This window comes from Puntigrus tetrazona, unplaced genomic scaffold (assembly GCF_018831695.1).
Source record: "Puntigrus tetrazona isolate hp1 unplaced genomic scaffold, ASM1883169v1 S000000130, whole genome shotgun sequence".
Classification (NCBI taxonomy): Eukaryota; Metazoa; Chordata; class Actinopteri; order Cypriniformes; family Cyprinidae; genus Puntigrus; species Puntigrus tetrazona.
The window spans coordinates 897,251-913,676 of NW_025047807.1; the positions used below are offsets into that span (position 1 = coordinate 897,251).

Consider the following 16,426-nt stretch of genomic DNA (forward strand, 5'->3'; position numbering starts at 1 on the left):
GAGACAGATCATCTTAATGTTAGTCAAACAAACATGTAATAACGTATTTGGATCAAGTCATGTTGACACAATCAATCGAATAATCTATTTTCATTAATAAATTGTCATGTCGAAGGGTCTTTATGAATATATTAGTTTGTAACCGGGGCTAGTTGTCACGCTGTACTTGAGTGAACGTTTGTCAGCATGCGTTTATTCTTTTAAGTCTTTCTGTCAGCTAAATCCCCTTATAATAAGTCCCACCAAGGTTTTAAGTTATTATTAAAAAACAATAAAATTCACAACGCGTTCAAAGTAGTTAACGGTCACATAAAATATTGAATATTTCTAATAGGCTTTATTTTGATAAACTCCTGTTTAGGGAAGTCTTGATATAACAACAATCTTTTGAGGTTTAGTGCTTTACGTAAAAAATAAAGTATGTTTATTAAAGACATTAACTTGCCCCGCCGCTGTTATATCAAACAACCTATAAGATACATTTTTTATGTTTTTAAGCAATTATGAAGAAAAAACAGCATTGCTTAAAAAGAGCGTCATGCAGACAATATTGGTTTTGTCAAACACATTGTAAGTATTAAAAATCTATTGATGCTGTGTAACCTTGTGGTTGAAGTGTATGTATAAGCACTCCTCGTCTCGATGCATTTGTTGTTTTATTAGTAATCTATCTTCTGCTTCCTGCGTTTCTCTGCGAGCTTTAGCCTCACATGTGATGTCAATTTATAGTCCTGCGCGGCGCTGAGAAATCACTGAGAATGTGTATCAAGCAAACCATCACGGGAATGACAGGATAGTGTCTTTCAGAAACGACGACGTGGAAGAACCGTCTGCAATCAATCTCTCGATGATCCCCCAGGAATGCATTTGATCATTCTGTCATCATTTACTCATGTCAAATCAATCTCGCGTGACTTTCCTTTGCATTTGGGTCTTGTTATTGCTTCAGTACCGGATTGTGCCAGAGATTGCAAGGAACAGAGCAGCGGCACAGTCTTCAGAATAACTGTTCTAACGTTCAGCTGAAGAAATCAAGTCTGGGCTAATTGGGAACTGTCTGTAATTACGTGTAGACTTCAAACTGATTGGGAACGCTTTAGTATAGGAACCAATTCTCGCTATTAGCTAGTTTGTTATTAGCATATTAATAACACATTAGCTGTTTATTAATACTTATGAAGCATATATTCTGCATGACCATATTCTAAATCCATAATCCTACCCAATACCTACATTTAACAACTACCTTACTATTAATAAACAGCAAATTAGTGTTTTTTTGAAGCAAAAGTTAATGATTTATTAATATTGCTGGAGCTAGACCTTAAAGTAAAGTGTGACCAGCTGATCTGTTCTGTGTCTGTGTGTCTTTCCTATGTCATGGGGCCAAAATGTCCCCACAATGATAGTAATACCAGTGTATTTTGACCTTGTGGGCATTTTTTGGTCTCCTTGAGAAAAGCTTAAAGCAAGCTATAGAATGTACTTTTTTGATAATCTAAAGTTTACCATGGTTCATGGCAAGGGGATATAATATACACTATAATGATAAGAATACCAGTATGAGTGTGTGTGTGTGTGTGTGTGTGTGTGTGGAGGCAGGCCGAACTGCTCAGTGAGTGTGAAGGGGGTGTGGATTCCCTTCAGTCTGAGGTGAGCTTGTGTGTGTGTGTGAGTGTGTGTGTGTGTGTGTGTCAGTCTGCTTCGGTCTCTGTTGCTCATGGCTGTCCTCTCTGCTGAAGTCCTTCGCTGGCATGTGAGTTCCTGAGCTCTACTTCTTCACTGCGTTATAGTTTTGCGGATGTTATTGTCTGTATCGCTCACATTTCTGCTTGTCCCTGCATGTGTGGAACATCAATAGCTTGATCTGTAAAGTAACTTTTAATTCAGCTATTTTTAAAAGGGAGTGAGTGATTCGGGCCTTTGGGTTCAAGTTCTAACTCAACGTGTGTGTGTGTGTGTGTGTGTGTGTGTTGGATCTGAGGTTGTCAGCATGTGTGTTACGCGTGTCCTCCAGCGGTTCAGACAAACTTCCTGCCTATGACAGACAGAGAGAAGATCATTCATAAGTCGTTATGTGCCACAAGACATGGGAATAAGGAGTTCATCACTGTTTTCAAACTTGCAGCCATAAATGTCTGTCAGTAGGAAATGCATTCGTTTTTATTTCCTTATGTCATGTTTTTGGCATCATGGTATTTCGTGGCTCTTAAGGAAGCTGATTACATTCATTAAAGAGCTTGCCTGTTTTTGTCTCAGCCGTGTGCACAGAAAAGGTTCAAGGGTTTGACCCAGAGTATTTGCTTTGTGATATTTTCACAAGAATTCCAGCGTGTCCCATCTAGTTGGCTGTTCGCTCTTCTTCTGTGGTTTTTTACTGTGTGATTATGGTGTCACACTGATTGGAGAGCTTATCTTAGATTTGGGCACATGGAAAGAAAGCCAAAAGAGAGGGTTTTTTTCCCTCCCAAGCGTCTATTGTAATGTAACGTAGAAGATGTTATTAAATCATTTCAACTTTTTTTTTTTTTTTTTTCCTTAAAAAAGATCTCTTTATGCTTGTTTGATGATATTCTGTTTATTGAACAGTAAAAATATTACTTTGCGCAAAGTTGAACGAAAAGGCATGAGTTATAAAAGTTTTGTATTTCAAAGAAATGCTGTTCTTTTTAGCTTGCTATTTAAGACAGAGTGCTGAAAAATGAAATGCATTATGGTTTCCACAAAAAGCTAAAGCAGCACAACTGACTTCAACGCCGATAATAATCGGAAATGTTTCTTGAGCAGCAAATCAGCAAATTAAAATGATTTCTGGAGGATCGTGTGACACAGTGGTGAAAATTCACAGGAATAAATGACCTATATTCACCTACTATTTGAAATGGTAAAAATATTTCACAATTTTTACTGTATTTTCACCAAATAAATCAGCCTTGGTGAGCAGAAGTGGCTTCTTTTAGAAACATCAAAAAATCTTACCAACCACAAACAGTGGTTCAGTATTCAGATATTGTTTTGCATTTAAATGAAAATGCATGTGCTTTTTAAAGTCAACAGAGTATGTATGGAATGATTCGATGATTTGCACACTATACCAAGTATGATTGTATTTGGTTTGTAACGCTGACCTTAATCTCGTCCCACAGGTCCGCATTGAAGAGCTGGAGGAAGAGCTGGAGGCTGAGAGAGCCTTACGGGCAAAGGTACGAATCGGTAATCTAACCCTACGAGCGTCTGCTGATTGGGAACGGCCCCCGGTGACCTCATCTCTTAAACACACAAGCTTAGATCCTTGTCCAGGATCGCCAGATAAGCCAGACTCTAATGTCGTCCATTAGCTTATCCGAGGCTTTGACTGATGAGGTATTTGTGGCACCTGAACATACCTGCAAACGATTACAAGACAACCTTCAGATACACTTTATAAAACCGAAATGCTCAGTCGGTCAGTGTCGGCCCAGCAGAAGGCGATTAACTAAATTACATATTTTTACTGGCATGACTGTAGTTTTCTACTTACAAGCTGATTTCTCCAGCAAGTATCGGCGTTTCTTGCGAGTTGAGCTGATAATTAAAAACACTCCTGCCATATGTTTCTTCGGAAAGTTTTATTCATACGGAATTGATTCATGGAAATGAACGCAGCAGTTTTTAGAAATAACTATTTTGTTGACCACAGCATTTTTTTTTTTGCTTATTGAGTAAGAGAGTATATGCTTTCTGTGCACAATTTTAAAGTAATATCATGGAGAAAAATTAGGAAATAATAATTTTTATTCTATCGGTTGCTATATTTATTAGCTCGTTTGTAATTATTGAGGGTCTTTTTGCTGTTGCAAACTCTAAGGACTTAAAAATAGCTGAAATCATTTGGCGAGGTGATATGGAGTAATCATCCCTGAAAATAACTGCACATCTTAGAACGTTTGTCAGACAATCAGATTAAACATTCATATGGCTGACATTTTCTTATAAATTCTCAATTCACATTTATCAAGCCTCCCGTTTGCCCGGGATTTATCCCGTTATCCCGTATTTGTAATCTTGCTATGCATTTTTTTATATGTTTGCTAGATTCACCTCCCATTTGTATGACCCTAACCTCATTATACGAATAATCCCGTCAATATATTCCAAGGTTGTCCCGGTTGCCAGATCTGGTATGAAACGCATCCTTCTCACACAATCGACACCTACAAATTTCAACCCATTTTCCCCCTCAGCTTGGCAGCTCAGCGATGCTGTAGATATCTGCGTAGTACTGATGTGCAGATAGCGGTTATATCCGCGGGCACTGTGGATAAAAAAAACAGAAAGGGATATAAATATTCCTGGCAAAAGAGGTATGTGCTCACTTGATTAATTTGAGTCACACTTACTGCTTTCAATCTTCTGCCATCAACCTTGAACTAAAGTTCGATTCAGAATCTGCTCAAAAGAACGATTCGTTTATGAAGGCCTAAAATCAGTGTGGAAATGACTGAATTGTGCTGGACGTCTGCTCTGGTCATACGTGTGTGTGTGTGTGTGTGTGTGTAATCCTGAGCAGATCTGAGGGGTATCAGCTATCGGCAGGGTCAGGGTTGATGTGGACAGAGTCTGGTATTGGTTTGTGTTGTGTTCAGGGGGCAGAGGCACCTCTGCTTCAGTGTAAATCATCTGCACCTGGAATAACAGATCGGCCCAGGTTTATCCAGCCTTATCATCGCCCAGCTCCTGCCAGTCAAACTGTATACATCAAACATGCACTGAAGCCCTTCAGTCGTTTTTCTACTTGCATCACACTCATGCTCATTTGCATGCAGTTGAACACTGAACTTTGACCTTTGTCGCCCGGGTGACCAGAAATCACCAACTCTTATTGAAAGAAAACACGATTTAAAACTTGCAGCAGTGTGAGTTATTGTCGATGTGTTAAAGAAAATGGTAACATTTCATTATAATAGTCCACTTTAGATATTCTAACAAATGTACGTAACTTTGCTACTCGAGTCAACTAGTTGTCATTAGAGTATTAGTAGACTGTCTGCTTAACATCTGCTGACACTTAATGTTGATGAACACTTGACTGGCTGAGAGTAACTTTTGCAAGTACAGGTCAACTTATTACACTAACCCAAACCCTAATCTAACAGGCAACTGAAACTTTAATGAGAGTAAAATAGTTACTCACAGTTAGTAGAATTTCTGGTAACACGTCATTTAAAGGTGCTGCATGTACATACTTTATTAATAACAAAAAATTATGCATAATTATGTACAAGTAATCCTGAGTCTAACCCTAACCTAAACCTTATAATACATGCAATTAATTAATATTACTCTGTACTTAAATATATATAGTTACACTGTAACAGGGACCTTAATATAAAGGATAACTAAGAAAAAGTTTAGTAACTATGCTATTATAAGAAAGCCACACACTCGAAAATCTTAATTAGGACATGCACTCATTTATGATAATGATGTCATGTGCTTTGAAAAGAAAAATATTGTTATAATGTCAAGCTCTCAGGAAAAAATTATATTTATGACTTGCACTCTTAAAAATGAGTATTCATTATATTGCACGCCTGTAAAAGATAATACAGACTTATTGCATAAGTAAGTAAATTTGCTGTTGTTGTCTATAAGCACTTTCATAAATAGTGCCTTAATAGTATAAAATTAAAACTAGATTGATTTGTGACATCCACGAATCGTCTAAAATATCAAATTTCCTGGATACACCTTCGTTTGATCACTCCTATGGTGTAAACTCATAAATATAATATTTCCGACTCCTTGAAGGCTGTTTGTTCCCATTTCTTTCCTGATGGAAGTTATTAATTTTCGTTCATCCGTTTCTAAGCGGCGGTGCCTGTACATGTCCTAAAATAAAAGCACTGTACCCGATACGCATGCATCGATGTCTTTAGGAAGCGATGGCTTGACTCCAGCAGTATTGCCTGACGGAGTGACATGGCCCATGGCTGTGGATGTGAAGGCGTCTTCGTGCTGGGTGGCGAGTGTGAGAGTCAAGCACGGACATGTGTGCGTTTATCACGCGTCTGCCTCCACAGACCCCCGGAGGATCCACATAGACGTGCCATTGTTCTCTCAGATTGCATCGGACGTACCTCATTATATCACAGAGGTTTCCAGCGAGGAATTCAAAGCTGCTGCAAACACACTTGGGAAAGTTTACAGTGTGAATACATTTACATAGAAGCAGGGTTTCTGCAGAGCTTAAAAAGCTTCATCTGACCTTTCTACAAATGAAGACCTTAAAACTTAATAGCATTAAGTGGTGCAAAAAAACTACTTGTTTTCCAATATTCTAAACATCCTTAACTCAAGGTACATTTCCTGGAGAAGCAAAACGAAGATATGAGAAGCTGAACAAAATTAAGTGAGTTAATACTTAAAACAGGAACAAATATCTGCCAGTGGAGAACGAAAGCTTTGTTTATAAATAGATATTTCTACATATCTCTCGTTTTAATCATAAACTCGCTTGATTTTGATCAGTTTCTCATAAAACAAGACTTGGTTTGCGCTGGAAAATGATCTGTTGGAAGATGTTTTGCTAATGCAGCTAATGCAACTAATACAACTCATGTTACGCTCCCCAGACATTCACATTCAAAAACACATTGGCATATTTACATGAATTCATTAAACAATATGGTCTTAAAAAGGTCTAAGAGTATTAAGTGTTTCTAAAAACTGTACCAACTCAAATTTCCATATAAAATTTTTTTTATTTAACATTTTTGTATTATTTTATGCAGTTTACTCTCAAAAACAGTAATTTACAGCTTGGAAATCAAACTTTAGATATTTCCAAGACCTTTTAAAGGCATTTTAAAGACACAAGCACACATTTCGATAATTGAAATGAAGAAAGAGACATATTAGTAAATTTCCTCAGCCTCAGTGGTCTGTTTATGATTATGAGGAAATATTGATGTCATGATCATAGATGCATAATTGTTTTATTTGATAGGCTTTATCATCTCAGCACAGATCACCGGCTACTGTTCTAGCCACCTTGTGTGCTTATATTTATTCTCATTCTCATCATTTGACATGACTCTGCGGACGATTACGTCTCAAACAGCTGGAGGATAAACGAAGAAACCTGTTTTTGCATTCAAGATATGCTTTGATGTGTCGCAGCACAAACGAATGTCTTGTTTGTTCATTTTAATAAGCATCTGTCGAACAGCAGTGAGGATTTTTATTGCTGTTCAACAATGAATGAGGCTCTAGGTTCGAAAACAAACAAACCTTCATGTGCGTTTTGTTAAAGTGTTATGATGATTTTTGAGTTTGCCTTTAGGCTCTTGGATCCATCAAAGATCTAATGCTTTTGATTTTGACCCTCTGTAATGTAATGTTGTGTTGTAGCATAATTCTGTAAGTGATCCAGACACTAGGAGGGTCTAGACTAGACTCTGTTATGGTTGTTTCTAATCACTTCCCCACATCTATCATCTGCCCCGCTTTAACTCCACATACGCACTCGTGTCCTGACCTGCTTGCGGATCGTCTCTAAAGCAGAACTGTGGATGAGCATGCGAATGTATTATCTGTACCTGTAGTTATTGCATATACAATATGGAATATGTTGTGTACATTCAAGATATGCTTTGATGTGTCGTTAAACTCTGTGTGTTTGGTGTTTTTTCCACAGGTGGAGAAGCAGCGCGCCGATTTGAGCCGTGAACTGGATGATCTGACAGACAAACTGGAGGAAGCAGGAGGAGCCACGGCCTCTCAGGTATAAAAAAACACAGCTTATGGTTGTTCATAGCCATATAAACGGAATGCCTAAATCAGATTTAATTGCATATTTTTTGTAATAATATATTGTATGTAATTATATGTGGTATTATATATGTATATGATATATCAGTCGTTTAATTTAATCTCTAAAGGCAGAAATTCGATTTCATAATTTTTTTAATAAAACAAATATATTTCATTTATGAGAATGAGATTTTTTTTATGCACCGCTGTTCAAAACTTTTTTTTTTTTTTTTTTTTGAAAGAGGATTATTCTGCTGACTAAGGCTGCATTTATTTGATCAAAAATACAGTGAAAACTGTCAAAATATTATTACAATTTAAAATAGCTCTTTACTTTTTAAATATACAGTAAAAAATGTATTCCTGTGATTAAAGCTGATTTTTTTTAGCATCATTAATCCAATCTTGTGTCACATGATCTTTCAGAAATCACTCTAATACGCTGCTCAAGAAACATTTCTGATTATTATAAATATTGAAAACTTTTATATTCTATATTTTTGTATTTTGATTCTTTGATGAAAAGAAAGTTGTAATAGAAGTCTTTTGTAACATTATAATTGTTTTTACTGTGTCTTTTGATCAATTTGGTGCGTCCTTGCGGAACAAAAATATTAATTTCTTAATCTTATTGACCTCAAGCGATTGAATAGTGTAAAACATGCAATGGTCCATTTTGGTGTGGTGTTCTATGTGTGCAGATGGAGATGAATAAGAAGCGTGAGCAGGAGCTGCAGCGTCTCCGGCGGGAGCTGGAGGAGTCTTCGGTGCAGGCCGAGGCGGTGACCGCGGCGCTCAGGAAGCGTCACGGCGATGCTCTGTCGGAGCTGGGAGAACAGTGCGAAAGCCTGCAGAGAACCAGAGCCAAACTGGAGAAAGAGAAACAGAGTCTGAGGCTGGAGGTGGATGATCTGGCGGCTTCGCTGGACACGCTGCAGAAAGCCAAGGTCAGCTCTGAACACGCTCGCTCCCACAGGAGAGCATTTACTGCTGCAGATGTACGGCGTTCAGACTCTCCTGATGCTCCGAGCGCTGAAAAACACTTTAAAAGGCCTTTATGAGAGCTTATCTTGTTTTACTGGTTTTAAAGGGGGTTTGGGATACGTCAGCTGTTAAACCAGATGCACTAGCTAGGCCTGGCTGGAAGTTCAGCCAAAAATTAGCTAAAAAATGTGTTCACCATCAGGCCATCCATGAATTAGTGTGCGTCATCAGATCTGGAGAAATGTAGCATTGCTTTCTCGGCAATGGATGCTGTGCAGTGAATGGGTGCCGTCAGAATGAGAAAACATTACAATAATCCACAAATAATCCATACCACTCCAGTCCACCAATTAGTGTGAAGCCAAAACCTGCATGTTTGCAAGAGACGTATCCACGATTAAGATATTTTTAACTAAACTGAAATGTATTATCCATGATAGTTCTTCCTCAAGTGAAAAAGGTCCATCTCCTGTTGTTTTCCCACATCGAAATCCACCCATACATCGGTTTGGCTTGTAAACGATGCTCTCCTTTTTCACTAGAAGTGTTATTATGGATTATGGGCTCATATTTTTGTTAGAAACATCTGAACGCAGCTTTTGGCTTCAAAAGATGTTAATTGATGGACTGGAGTGGTTTATTGTTTTCATCAGCTGTTCGGATTCTCATTCTGACGGCACCCATTCACTGCACAGCATACGGTTTTGGTTCAGATTTGGTTCTTGGTGTTACAGAAATGTCTACTGGTTTTGCTTTGTTTTTGTGGATCTCTGTAAATCACTGGTGTAGAATCAGTTTGATCTCCTCTCAAGCCTTTCATTAGGTTTGTGCGAATTGAGCGGGTAAACCGCTGATCAAAGCTAATGTCATGTTGTATGATCACGTGTCAGGCCTCGACTGACACTCAGATGAGAAAACTAGAGGAGCTGCTCTGTGACGCCAACACTAGAAACGAAGACCTGCAGAAAACCGTGAACGAGGTTACAGCCGCCAAGAACAGACTCACAGGTGACTGATGAACATCTCGCATCAATAGTCCAGTCACATTATGCTTTGATACTTACTTTTATCCAGCAAGGATGCATTAAATTGGTCAAAAGTGATTTCAAATAAATGCTGTTCTTTTGCCGTTTCCACAAAAATGTTCAGCAGCACAACTGTTTTCAATATTGATAATAATCAGAAATGTTAGCATGATTTCTCAACGTGACACTGAAGAAAGGTGTAATAATGCTGCAAATTCATTCCAGGAATAAATTTAATGTTTGAACTTTTATTTACATACAAAATTGTTCAGAATTTTTAAAGAGAAGCCAGTCATGAGTTTTTTATTTATTATTGTAATAATATTTCACAATTTTTATTTTTCGTGAAGCAAATACAGCCTTGGAAAGCAGAAGAGACTTAGATCAAAACAATAAAAGAATTATACATTAAATATTCTTTGCGTAGTTGCAACCTTATATCTTGTATTTGCGGCTTAATATCTTACTTCATAATATACTTTATATATAATGTTTTTGTGTTTTAAACTATATCTCAGAATGTTTACACCATTTTTATATTTACTTTAATTTATATTTTCAGCAAAATTGATTTGCGATTGCTCATCAGAAGCGGGCAATTTGATTGGATAACCATCAGACATGCCCCTGAGTGCATGATTTTTTTAAATTTTCTTTTTAATTTTTGCTTTTACTATGACACAGAATGTAGACAGAAAGTGAAGTCAGTTGACTATTGGCTCAGACAAGGCTCTAAAAAAATCAGCTTCGTCCGCTTTTAGTGCATCCTCAGAGGAAATACACACAAACTAAAGCCACAAACCACTCCAGATTTGGTTAAACAGTTGTTAACTAGGTCAAACTCGCCTTTGCAGCTGAAAACAACGAGCTGACGAGGCAGATGGAGGAGATGGAGAACAAGGGCAGCCACCTGAGCCGATCGAAAGCCCTGCTGATTTCCCAACACGAGGAGCTCAAGAAACAGTTCGATGAGGAGGTCAAGGTGTGTGCCCTTAACTTGATGACTTTTACAGAGATGTTTGCGAGCGATTGCGTCATGGTTCGGTCTGCGGTCAGGGTAAAGCTCTGCTGGGCAGCGGTCTGTCCGCGCTGCGGCAGGAGTGCGACACGCTGAAGGAGCAGCTGGAGGAGGAGCAGGAGAGCAAGCAGGAGCTGCAGCGCCTCGTCTCCAAACTCAACAGTGACGTCACGCACTGGAGGAGCCGCCACGAGGCCGATGCCATCCAGCACGGCGACGAGCTGGAAGAAACCAAGTATGGGTTAATGGTGTAAACATTACTGCCGTGACCTTTTTTGTTGTTCCCGCGATAAAAGGGTAATGCAGAGGGGAATAGGAAAGCGCTGCACTATTGAAAAAATGCCAACGTTTTACTGGGAGTGGAAAAACGTTGTGGCTATATATTAACATGGCTGTAAAATACGAATCGTTATTATAATCATTAGTTAGTAGTAGTAAAAGTACTGAAAAAACTACTTCATTTTCAATTCATCATTTTTTTTCACCCTTGAGTAGTACCTAACCTGTTCATTTATTAGTTATGTTTCGGCAGAACAAAGAAATTCATACAGGTTTGGAACAACTCGAGGGTGAATAAATGATGACAGAATTTTCATTTTTCTGTGAACTATTCCTTTAAATAAGAATTTTTAAAAAAATGAACCCTTCGTTCTGAAACCCATAGCGCATATATTTACTGAATTAAATCGCAGCATTTGTAATTTGGTAATTGCAATAAAGCGTATCAGGATTTTGGTTTTATTTTAATGAATCCCTAGAATGGGATTGGTTGTTCAGAACATCAAATCTGAATCAGATGGATCTGTATTTAGAAATCCTATGTTTTGCTATCCACGATCAGGTAATCCGTGTTACGTTCATGCTGGTTTTCAAAGCTGGATTGGATCAGATACACACTTTTCCAGATTACCTAACGTAGGGTACTTGCTCTAATTAATTAGCGTGGGTTAGCTAAAACGTTTCAGTATATAGTGCAATCGTCTCCTTCCGTTTTTAATTTAATCTAATGAATCAACAAATCATTACCTATTGTTTTTGCCTTAATAAACTCCTAATTTACTGTTAAATTTAGGTATTCGTTAAGATCAGGGATGTAGAATATGCTCATGCAGAATATCCTTTGTATGTGCTTTATATGTATAGACAGCCGATATGTTTATAATATGCTAAAAATGCAAAAAAAAATGCATGCTAAAAAGCAGCTAGTTAATAGTAAGCATTAATATTTGACAACACTATACTAAAGTGTTGCCAAATATTCATACAATAAGGATTTATATAAACCTTTTGAATGGTTACTCTTTAGCAATTGTGTCATTTTAATTAATACACAGTGATAAGGTAAAATTAATGAAATATATATATATATATATATATATATATATATATATATATATATATATATATATATATATATTATAAAATAGATTAAAAAATGGTGTTCTGTTCATCAGAGAATCCTGAAAAATTAAATGTATCCCAGTTTCCACAAAAATGTTCAGCAGCACAACTGTTTTCAATATTGATAATAATCATAATTCAACATATTAGTATTATTTTTGAATGTCCATGTGACACTGAAGAAAGGTGTAATAATCAGGAATACATTACATTTATTTACATACAAAACTTTTATTTTATTTTAAATAATATTTCCCAGTTTCTTTGGGATTTGCTGAAAAGTCCATCTCCTTGGACACATTTTCAAGATTCGAAATCCAGTTCAAACTTCTTTTGAACATCCGGACTGAGACTGATGTTTAGACAGAGCGCGTGTGTGACGAGTGTTTGTCGCAGGAAGAAGCTGTCGGCTCGTCTGCAGGAGGCCGAGGAGGCGGCGGAGGCCACGCAGGCCAAGTGCTCCAGTCTGGAGAAAACCAAGCAGAGGCTGCAGGGAGAGGTGGAGGAGCTGTGTGTGGATCTGGAGAAGGTGCGGAAATCTGAGCGTGTGCATTTGCGAAAGCCATCCAGAAATAAATGCGGGCTTGTGAAGCATCTACTGCTACTAAATAAATTTTTAACATTTTCTGCACTCTGTGAAATGTATATTTCTTCTACAGCTGCTATTGATTGTAAATATACAATTACCGTATTTATAGATGCTGTCTTTGTTACAAAGCTGCAATCATCAAAAGTGCATTTCTTAATAAAATTGGCTGAGACTGGTCAAAATTAAAGCATTTATTATATGAGAGATAGTGTTAACTATTATCGACTTCAACTTTTCCCTCAAATTTTGAATTTGCTGATTATTATTAGTAAGGTATACGTAATGGGTATGAATTAAGTTTAATGTCGTGCTTAATTAGCTCTAATAAATGGCTAATAATCTAGTTATATGCAAAGCTCCGTTCACACCAGGCACAATAACAATAAAGATATAGTATAAAAAAATCATTCTCAATATTAAAGAATAGCACTGTCCACACTTTATTATAACGATAAAGGCACAGAGAAACGATATTGTTGGAATCATTTCCAGAAAATTTTTTTCAGCTGATGAGCGATTAAAAACACCGACAACCAATCAGACTGTCACAAACTTGAATTTAAAGCAACATGCGCTTAGAATAAACGGACGATATCGTTCGCTGATGTGGACGCTAATATAGTTATCTTTATAGTTGTCTTGCTTGGTGTGAACAGGCCTTAAAGGAACAGTTCACCCAAAAAGGAAAATTACAACATATTTTACTCACCTCGACGGCGTTGTAGGACTTTCTTCTTTCAGTTTTTTAAAAAATGCATCCAAGCTTGGTAATGCTGGTGGATAGCGTTCATTATTTTTAAGCTCCTTAAATCAGATATATCCACAAACCAAACCCAGCAGATTTTTGGGTGAACTATACTTTTACCCATGTTGTTTTGTTAGTTATTTTTGAACCTAGCCATAAAAAAACCCAACTGCAGTTTGATTGAGATGGAACGCACCAAGAAAAAACAAGATTTTTGTAAATCGTTAAAAGCGGTTTTCCAATCTACATCCAGCCAAAGCACGTCATAAGATGGTCTTCCACTGCCTTCGCTTTTAACTGGTCTTCTGAATGCCAGCGATCCTGTTCAGATCCGGCCAGGCAGTGGACCGCTAGTAATGACTGTTCCTCCTGCAGGCCAACAACGTGGCTGCGGTCCTGGATAAGAAGCAACGGATGCTGGACAAGCAGCTGAGCGACTGGAGGCAGAAGTGCGAGGAGCTGCTGACGGAGGTGGAGAGCTGTCAGAAGGAGAGCAGACAACACGCCGCAGAGCTCTTCAAGCTCAAAACCACCTACGAGGAGTCCGTGGAGCAGAGCGAGGCTCTCCGCAGGGAAAACAAGGCCTTGCTGGGTAACGCCGACCGTCGCGTCGTTAAGGAGACCTTTTGAGAAGATGCTTATGTGTAAAAAAACATGACATAGCTCGTATAAACACAGCTTACGGTTGAGCGATGTGGGACCGTCAGTCTAGGTTATAGGCCTGGTTTGTATGGCGGCGGTTTTCAGACTATAATTAGTTTGGTAAATCAGTCCAACAGAAACAAGCTGACTCGTTAGTGGACGGAGAGAATGACGCTTCACTAAACTAAACTAAGTCTGCATCATTTCAGAGGAGATCGCGGATCTCACCGACCAGCTGTCAGACGGAGGGAAGAGCGTCCATGAGCTTCAGAAAATGAAGAAGAAAATTGAGATGGAGAAAGAAGAGCTGCAGGCGTCGCTGGAGGAGTCCGAGGCAGCATTAGAGGTCTGCAGAAATACTCAGATGATTACATTATAAATAGAGGTAAATCTCACCAAAACCGCCGTTAGCGTAATACGAGCACATATGTGTCCTCCTGGAGTCGGTAAGATGTTATTCGTTGAAGACATTAGTACTTTTTACACATCGTGGAGGAATTAAAACGAATCAGAAGTGGCTGGAAAAACGTTTATGGAGTTACAAAAGATTTACGATTGAAATAAATGCTGTTCTTTTGCTCTTTCTGTACTGAAAAATAAACTGGAGCCCAGACATATTTAACGCTGGTAATCATTTTCAACACTATTGATAATCAGAAATGTTTCTTGAGCAGCAAATCGGCATATTAGAATGATTTCTGAAAGATCACGTGAAGGCTGGATTAGAGATGCTGAAAATTCTGCATTTTAGCATATATTCACATAGAAAACAATTTTAAATTGTAATAATTTGTAATCTTTTTTTGTATAAAAAATGTATTCATCCTTGGTGAACGGAAGAGACTTCTTTGTTTATGATCAAAATAGCGTTTGCAAAGTACAAATTCTGATAAAATAGTTTTATTAAAACATGATTTCCTATTTATTTGCATTCATTTTGTGGTTGTAGCTTGTAGAATAATCCAGACATGCTTTCGACTCACCAAAAATATATTTGTAATGCAGACTGATTTCATCTCACCAAAAATATATTTTTAGTAAAGGACGGAAGCCAAATGAAACAACGTAACGAATGACTGAATCAGCGGGATATGAGTTGAAATGACAGAATCCTGTCAGTCTCGTCATGTTCTTGTCTTCTGGCTCAGGTCTGAGATGCTAGTTGATGATAAATGGAGCCGCTGTAAGACTGTGTTTATTAAGATGTCATGTCATGACGTGGTGGTTGACCCCGTGACCTCTGCCTGTGTGGTCTGACGGCCGTCCAGCTGACGCCACTGATGGATGACGTTCAGGCAGACAGAGGAGCGCTGCTTTACATCTGCTCGAGGCGTTTGAGTGTGTGGTTTTTTTCCAGAGGAACTCATTCAGAAGCTCGAATCTATAACATTTGAAGAAAAAAAGCGTGCGTTTCTGAAAGCGAAGTTGTGCTTTTAGTTCCATCTAGTGTTTGAGAGAGGACTCTGAGTATCTATCTGTGCGTTTCTGTAGGCCGAGGAGACGAAGGTTCTGCGTCTTCAGCTGGAAGTGTCTCAGGCTAAAGCAGACATGGAGCGCAGGCTGCAGGAGAAAGAAGAAGAGTTTGAGGCCACCAGGTATGATCTACTTCAGACGACATGATGCGTGTTAAACATTTGGATTGTGAAAAATTGCTTGATGTGCCTTTTTTGGAGAAATGCATCTGAAAAGACCCTCTTCCTTTAATCAACATTGCCCTTTTTGCATTTCAGTCCTTCGCTCTTCCTCTTTTCCCACCTTGTCCTTTTTTCCTGATTTTAACTAACAGCTCCTATGGTAAGTAACTTTATCCGCCATCTTCTGGTTCCTGTAATTTTGAACATTTCTGTGCTAATGCAACTTGAGTCTCTAGGCTTCTCTATCTATCTATCTATCTATAGTTCTCTATGCCATTATAAGTGAGAATCTGATATCATGAAGGTCCTAGTGTTTCCATTCTTAATATAAAATGAGCAAAAACATAAAACTCCAGTGTTTTTTCAGTATTTTATGTCATGTAATTCAAGATTTCCTACACACTTCTATTTCTGTATCTTTAAAAAAAAGGCCAAGAGGCTAGACCCTGGCTTGCTCGGTTCCTTCTGTTTTCTTTTTATGTATTATATAATAAAGCTAACTGAGATTTGTCGTAGCACTTTCATATCATTGCTCTTTTGTTGATTTCGATTGCTTCATTGCGACAGTGTCTGCTAAACGGCTAAATGCTAATA

General features: G+C 38.1%; 1 protein-coding gene across 1 annotated transcript in view; it reads left to right on the plus strand.

Moving 5' to 3' along the window:
* LOC122332631 (myosin-16-like) overlaps positions 1–16,426 on the plus strand; it is a 42,578-nt gene that overhangs the window by 20,912 nt on the left and 5,240 nt on the right. The window contains exons 9-18 of the mRNA XM_043229988.1: positions 3,147–3,203; positions 7,679–7,765; positions 8,496–8,741; positions 9,669–9,786; positions 10,658–10,785; positions 10,860–11,056; positions 12,619–12,751; positions 13,932–14,148; positions 14,408–14,544; positions 15,690–15,793. Coding sequence (XP_043085923.1) covers positions 3,147–3,203; positions 7,679–7,765; positions 8,496–8,741; positions 9,669–9,786; positions 10,658–10,785; positions 10,860–11,056; positions 12,619–12,751; positions 13,932–14,148; positions 14,408–14,544; positions 15,690–15,793 — 1,424 coding nt within the window. The remainder of the gene's footprint in view (positions 1–3,146; positions 3,204–7,678; positions 7,766–8,495; positions 8,742–9,668; positions 9,787–10,657; positions 10,786–10,859; positions 11,057–12,618; positions 12,752–13,931; positions 14,149–14,407; positions 14,545–15,689; positions 15,794–16,426) is intronic.